Raw genomic sequence first — 7500 nt, 5'->3', positions numbered from 1 at the left:
GAGCAGCGCATCAGGACGGACGAGGACGATCTACAAGATCTCTGACTTGGCCCAAAGACCTGACTGAAGACGATGCCGACCTGGAGGACAAGATTCAGGATCTGGAGATCAAAGGCGTCTGTCCGGGAAACATGTCCTGATGGTTTGGTGTCTGATGCGGCCGACCTTGGCGTGGACTGTCGGCGGCCTCTGCGGTGTCCTCGTTCATTTTGTGTTGTCGTCTTACTCCAGCCCTTTTCAAGCCTTTTTAAGTAGATCCGTTGGTTATTGCTGTCATCTCTGTGAGAGTTGGGATTAGAACCAATCAACACGTGACGTTCAGGATGGACACACAGACAGGTCAATAGGAGACATTTCACCAGAACACATGCTGAAAAATACAGAAAATATTTCCAAAACGTTGACCCACCTGATCCTCTGTCTACGTCCTGGAAGTTGGTCTTCATCACGCCTGATCCTCTGTCTACGTCCTGGATGTTGGTCTTCATCACGCCTGATCCTCTGTCTACGTCCTGGATGTTGGTCTTCATCACGCCTGATCCTCTGTCTACGTCCTGGATGTTGGTCTTCATCACGCCTGATCCTCTGTCTACGTCCTGGATGTTGGTCTTCATCACGCCTGATCCTCTGTCTACGTCCTGGATGTTGGTCTTCATCACGCCTGATCCTCTGTCTACGTCCTGGATGTTGGTCTTCATCACGCCTGATCCTCTGTCTACGTCCTGGATGTTGGTCTTCATCACGCCTGATCCTCTGTCTACGTCCTGGATGTTGGTCTTCATCACACCTGATCCTTCCTCTGTCTATGTCCTGGATGTTGGTCTTCATCATCTGCCTTGTGTCTGTCCTGTCTGCTGTCCTCTGCTGGTCGTGCTCTTGTCTGTCTGATGTTTGTGTGTCTCATGAATGTCAAATCATAAAAATCTCAGATTGTCTTCCTCCGTCTCTTCTCACCTGTCCTCTGCTGTGTTTTCTGTCAGGTGATTCCAGCCTGGAACATTTCTCCCATCAAGAAGACCAGTGATGCCAACAAGGTAAAGGTCAAAGGTCAAAGGTTTTTCAAAACTCTGGAAGAAGACGCCTCAGTTTGTGTCTTTGTGTTCAGACTCCTCAGTTTGTGGACATCCCTCTGGCTGAGGAAGACTCCTCTGATGAAGAGTACCGCCCAGATGAAGAAGATGAGGACGAGACTGCTGAAGACGTGAGGCTCTGCTCTGATTGGTTGCAGGACAGTTTGATACTGATGATTGGTTATTATTGATGTTTTGAGTCTCAGACATGGACCCAGAAATAACAATAATCATCATCATCAGAATTCTAAGATGATGATTATACTGATTGATTGATTGATTGATTGATTGATGGCGTGTGCGTGTATTGATTACTGATGGTGTGTGCAGACGTTCCAGGAGAGCGACATGGAGAGCACGGCTTCGTCCCCCAGAGGGACGCGACTGAACAGGGCGGAGGACGACAGCTGCAGCCCCTGGCAGGTAACTGGGTCTGACGGGCTCTCACCTGTCCACCTGAGGGTCTTCACACGTCCTCTGTGTCTCCTCCTCTGTGTCTCTGTGTCTCCTCCTCTGTGTCTCCTCCTCTGTGTCTCTGTGTCTCCTCCTCTGTGTCTCTGTGACTCCTCTGTGTCTCCTTAAGTCATATCAAGTTCAAGGTTGATCACTTCCTGTTTTGACTCCATAAAATCAGTTCAGCCAATCATAGCGAGCGACATCACACGTAGCAGCGGCCCCATGGCAACATAGTCGTGATGGGTGACCTCGGAGCTCGAAGCTGTTTGGTGTGACGGTGCTGAGACACTCGAGCACTCGTCCTTTTTGTCCTCTTTGCCTCTTTGTGTTGAAAGTCTCGATGCTCATCGTGTCGCTGCTCTCCTCGTGATCAGACTTATTGACCCTGAAACTTATTGATCCCTGTTCAGACTTCTCGAAGCCGCTCCAGGCGCCTGAGGGCGGGGTCTGGTTCAATGGGCCCACCCCCTCCCCCCAAAGCCCCACCCCCCAAAGCTGTGACTGACAGCGCCTTCCTGGAGAAACTCCATGCTGTGGAGGAGGAGCTCGCTGTGTGCATGGAGCCCTACCAGGTAACACACACACACTCTGAAACACACACACACACACACACACACACACTCTGAAACACACACACACACACAGTCTGAAACACACACAGTCTGAAACACACACACACACACACACACACACACTCTGAAACACACACACTCTGAAACACACACACACACACACACACACACACTCTGAAACACACAGTCTGAAACACACACACACACACACACACACACACACACACACACACACTCTGAAACACACACACTCTGAAACACACAGTCTGAAACACACACACACACACACACACACACACACACACAGTCTGAAACACACACACACACACACACACACACACACTGAAACACACAGTCTGAAACACACACACACACACACACACACACACACTGAAACACACACACTCTGAAACACACACACTCTGAAACACACACACACACACACACACACACACACACACACTTTGAAACACACAGTCTTAAACACACAGTCTGAAACGCACAGTCTGAAACAGGTCCACATTAGGTTCAGGCCCTGTTGGTCCACGTTGGGTTCAGGCCCTGTTGGTCCACGTTAGGTTCAGGCCCTGTTGGTCCACGTTGGGTTCAGGCCCTGTTGGTCCACGTTGGGTTCAGGCCCTGTTGGTCCACGTTGGGTTCAGGCCCTGTTGGTCCACGTTAGGTTCAGGCCCTGTTGGTCCACATTAGGTTCAGGCCCTGTTGGTCCACGTTGGGTTCAGGCCCTGTTGGTCCACATTAGGTTCAGGCCCTGTTGGTCCACGTTGGGTTCAGGCCCTGTTGGTCCACGTTGGGTTCAGGCCCTGTTGGTCCACGTTGGGTTCAGGCCCTGTTGGTCCACGTTGGGTTCAGGCCCTGTTGGTCCACGTTGGGTTCAGGCCCTGTTGGTCCACGTTGGGTTCAGGCCCTGTTGGTCCACGTTGGGTTCAGGCCCTGTTGGTCCACGTTGGGTTCAGGCCCTGTTGGTCCACGTTGGGTTCAGGCCCTGTTGGTCCACGTTGGGACTGTTTTTGTCTGCGTTTGTCTTTCAGTTTTATTTTAAGATTCGCTCACAAACTGATCGGTCAACAAACCCAAGCAAGTTGTCGATGGACTGAATTGATTATTGATTGACGATTGTCTCTCAGCCTCTGTCTGAGTCGGAGGACGAGGTGGGTCTGATGGCGTACCGGACTCGGTCCAAGCGTCCTCTACGTGACGTCCCGTTGGGGAGGCTGGAGGCGGAGCTCCGAGCTCCCGACATCACGCCTGACATGTACGACTCCAGCTCCGCCCATGAGGACAGGGAGTGGACTGATTGGCTGAGAGGCCTGATGACTTCAGAGATGGACAACGAAGGTGTGTGTGTGTGTGTGTGTGTGTGTGTGTGTGTGTGTGTGTGTGTGTGTGTGTGTGTGTGTGTGTGTGTGTGTGTGTGTGTGTGTGTGTGTGTGTGTGTGTCTCACAGTTTGACTCTCTGTCTGTGTCTCTCAGAGGAGTGTGATGATGAAGATGACCCAGAATATAACTTCCTGGCTGACATCGATGAGCCCGACCAGGAGGATTACCGTGACGACAAGGCCGTCCGCATCACCAGTCAGTGCACACACACACACACACGTGCAGAAACACACTGTAAAATGATGAGGTCATTGTTTTATCGGTGATGTTTTGATGGATTAACCGTCATTGGTTCGTTGTCATCATGGCGTCTGTTGAAGTCACGGAGCGCTCGCACGTCACATGATGAATGATTTGATGAATGATGTCATCGTGTGTGTCCTGCAGAGAAGGAGGTGAATGAGCTGATGGAGGAACTGTTTGAGACGGTGAGTCTCCACACACACAAACACTGACCAGTCATCTTCATCATCGCACTCATCACACAGAAAGCCTGCTGATGTTCTGCTCGTCTGAGGGAAAGTCAACATGGTGCAAACCTTTCTTCATCCTGCTTCGTGTCCTCTTCGCCCCAACACGGGCAGCCCAAACCGACCAATCACAGCTCTCACTGCCACCGTGTGGTCCGTGTTTGAGTGGCACGAGGACGTCCCGACATGCAGACGTGAACTCAGCTGTGGTGCTTTTCTGTGTATTTCAGTTAAAAGAAGACCTTGCAGGACAGGAAGTGGAAGATGAAGGCCACGAGGAAGAGGAGGAGCCTCAGGAGGAGACTCGCACTGTTGAAACACACACACCTGAGGTGGAGCACAACATGTATGTGAGACACACACACACACACACACACACACACACACACACACACACACCAACACACTCACACTTGTCGTCCCGTCCCACTGACCCTCTGTTCTCATCGCAGAGCAGCAGGCGATGACGAGCTGGAGGACGGACCAATCACAGAGCTGCGTACGGTGAAGCAGCAGCTGGCATTAATCAGGAAGAAAAGGCAGCTCGGCCTGCCGACACACACACTCTGTAACACACACAGTCCAGAACCGCACACACTGAAGCTGGACGGACGGCAGACGACCAGACTGCAGCAGCAGCTACAACAGGTACATATACAGAAGACAAGTACGACAGGTACACACAGAGGACAGGTGCGACAGGTACACACAGAGGACAGGTGCGACAGGTACACACAGAGGACAGGTGCGACAGGTACACACAGAGGACAGGTGCGACAGGTACACACAGAGGACAGGTGCGGCAGGTACACACAGAGGACAGGTACGGCAGGTACACACAGAGGACAGGTACGGCAGGTACATATACAGAGGACAGGTACACACAGAGGACAGGGAGGACAGGTACGACAGGTACACACAGAGGACAGGTATGACAGGTACATATACAGAGGACAGGTACGACAGGTACACACAGAGGACAGGTACGACAGGTACACACAGAGGACAGGTACGACAGGTACACATACAGAGGACAGGTACACACAGAGGACAGGTACTCACAGAGGACAGGTACGACAGGTACTCACAGAGGACAGGTACGACAGGTACACACAGAGGACAGGTACGACAGGTGCACACAGAGGACAGGTACGACAGGTACATATACAGAGGACAGGTACGACAGGTACATATACAGAGGACAGGTACGACAGGTACATATACAGAGGACAGGTACATATACAGAGGACAGGTACGACAGGTAGACACAAAGGACAGGTACACACAGAGGACAGGTGTGCACAGAGTACAGGTACATATACAGCATGCAGATACAGCAGGTTCAGGTTGTCCACAGGTCTGTCTCTGATACTGATGGACGTGTGAGGACATTTACTGTCAGTCCTATCTTTTGACACATGGAACGTCATCAGACTGTCTGTCTCTCTGTCAGCACGTCCAGCTGCTGACCCAGATTCACCTGCTGAGTTCACCTGTGGCCAGACTTCACAGTGAGGCCGAGACCACCAGACAGTTCCTGGTACCACACACACACACACACACACACACACACACTCACACTCACACTCACACACACACACACACACACACACACACACACACACACATACACAAAATCCTGAATGGATTCGATCTTGTTTCCTTGTTTGTTTGTTTCCTTGTGTGTTTGTTTGTTTGTTCAGCCTCTGTTGTCCTCGTCATTACTGAGAAGCAGTTTTTTTCTTGGAAGCTTCTGAGGAAATTATCTGTGAAGGAAAGTGAAGCTTTGAAGCTTTGAACCCTCTGAATCATTCATTCATTCACTCACTCATTCACTCACTCATCTTGTCTGCTGTCAGTGTGCTGAGTGGAAACGCTGTACACTCATCAGTGTGTGCTCTTGATGTTTTGATGGAAAGCCTGAATGAAGTCTTGTCTCTCTCTCAGTTTGAGTTGGACTTGTTGGCTCAGAGGGGGGAGCTCCTCATGTCTTCAGGTCGTCCTGGTTTCCGCAGCATCTTCAGAGCGTCCAACCTGCAGGGGGCGCTGCAGCTGCTGGAAGAGCTGCGGCGGACTCCCATCGGCTATCGACCGCAGCACCACCCGCCTGACGCCAGAGGATACAGTGAGTGCATCTGTAGCTAAGAATCATGGGAGGTGTGGACTCTTTTCTTTGGTTTCGCAGTTTGATGAAAACCAACCGCAGACTTTGCTCAACGTTATTCTTCCTGTGTGATGTTTTAATGCAGCTGAGAGGTAATCGGCTTCAAAGCTGCACCTGGTGGTACATTTAAAGACCCTCAGACCTCCGAGCTTTGACAGTTAGCTGCTGACCAGCATCGCTCAGCTGCCGGATAACCCAGAATCAAAAGTAGAAAATAAGAACAACAATCAGACTTCAGGCCCTGAAGGGGTGGGAACCATAAAGGTTTCCTTCAGGATCATATAGTACAGTATTCAGGATCATATACTGCAGTATTCAGGATCATATACTGCAGTATTCAGGATCACATAGCACACCATGCAGGTCTGATCCTCACCCCCTCACCCCCCCATCCCCCGTCCATGTGTCTTTGTGTGTGTATTCAGTGCGTTGTTATCCCGTCATGCCGGCTGAACTGGCCTGGCTCTTTGCCACCCGTCCGGTCTTCCTGTACCCGGAGCTGCTGCCCTGTGCCAGCCTCGACCCGGCTTTATACTGCCCCCGCAGGACAGCGGCCTTCACTGCAGCTGAAGACTGGTAAAGGCACACACACACACACACAGAGTTATCATGTATGGCATTTATTATTGTTTAATTGTCATTCGTGTGTGTGTTGTCAGCCTCCTGGTTCTTGGTCTCAGGAACATGGAGGGGTCATGTGACCCGACTAAACTGGTGTCTCAGTTCCTGCTGAGGAAGACTCTGGTCCAGATCCGACGAAGAATCCTGCAGTGCTGCAGACCTGGTTTTCCTGACAACATCGTCAAGGTACCACCGTCATCCAATTGACTGTGTGTGTCTCCATGTCCCCTGCAGACCTACGGGTGTCTGTTAGACTGTGTGTGTCTCCATGTCCCCTGCAGACCTACAGGTGTCTGTTAGACTGTGTTTGTCTCCATGTCCCCTGCAGACCTACAGGTGTCTGTTAGACTGTGTTTGTCTCCATTCCTCTGCAGGCCCACAGGTGTCTGTTGGACTGTGATGGACTGTTTGTCTCCATGTCCCCTGCAGACCTACAGGTGTCTGTTAGACTGTGTTTGTCTCCATGTCCCCTGCAGACCTACAGGTGTCTGTTAGACTGTGTTTGTCTCCATGTCCCCTGCAGACCTACAGGTGTCTGTTAGACTGTGTTTGTCTCCATGTCCCCTGCAGACCTACAGGTGTCTGTTAGACTGTGTTTGTCTCCATGTCCTCTGCAGGCCTACAGGTGTCTGTTAGACTGTGTTTGTCTCCATTCCTCTGCAGGCCCACAGGTGTCTGTTGGACTGTGATGGACTGTTTGTCTCCATGTCCTCTGCAGGCCTACAGGTATCAGCGGGTGGTGTGGCCGA

General features: G+C 51.3%; 1 protein-coding gene across 1 annotated transcript in view; it reads left to right on the top strand.

Annotated features, from left to right (window-relative positions):
* Nucleotides 1–7500, top strand: part of gon4la (gon-4 like a) — a 19624-nt gene that overhangs the window by 4401 nt on the left and 7723 nt on the right. Inside the window, exons 6-19 of the mRNA XM_070984502.1 lie at nt 981–1034; nt 1106–1201; nt 1401–1493; nt 1937–2098; nt 3244–3454; nt 3590–3691; nt 3884–3924; nt 4197–4312; nt 4419–4614; nt 5420–5506; nt 5914–6091; nt 6556–6706; nt 6790–6937; nt 7470–7500. The exon at nt 7470–7500 is cut by the window's right edge and continues 86 nt beyond it. Of these exons, the coding sequence (XP_070840603.1) occupies nt 981–1034; nt 1106–1201; nt 1401–1493; nt 1937–2098; nt 3244–3454; nt 3590–3691; nt 3884–3924; nt 4197–4312; nt 4419–4614; nt 5420–5506; nt 5914–6091; nt 6556–6706; nt 6790–6937; nt 7470–7500 (1666 nt within the window). The remainder of the gene's footprint in view (nt 1–980; nt 1035–1105; nt 1202–1400; nt 1494–1936; nt 2099–3243; nt 3455–3589; nt 3692–3883; nt 3925–4196; nt 4313–4418; nt 4615–5419; nt 5507–5913; nt 6092–6555; nt 6707–6789; nt 6938–7469) is intronic.

Source organism: Chaetodon trifascialis, chromosome 17 (assembly GCF_039877785.1).
Source record: "Chaetodon trifascialis isolate fChaTrf1 chromosome 17, fChaTrf1.hap1, whole genome shotgun sequence".
NCBI lineage: Eukaryota > Metazoa > Chordata > Actinopteri > Chaetodontiformes > Chaetodontidae > Chaetodon > Chaetodon trifascialis.
Note: the sequence above shows the minus strand (reverse complement) of the source record. Positions and strands in the feature narration are given on the sequence as shown.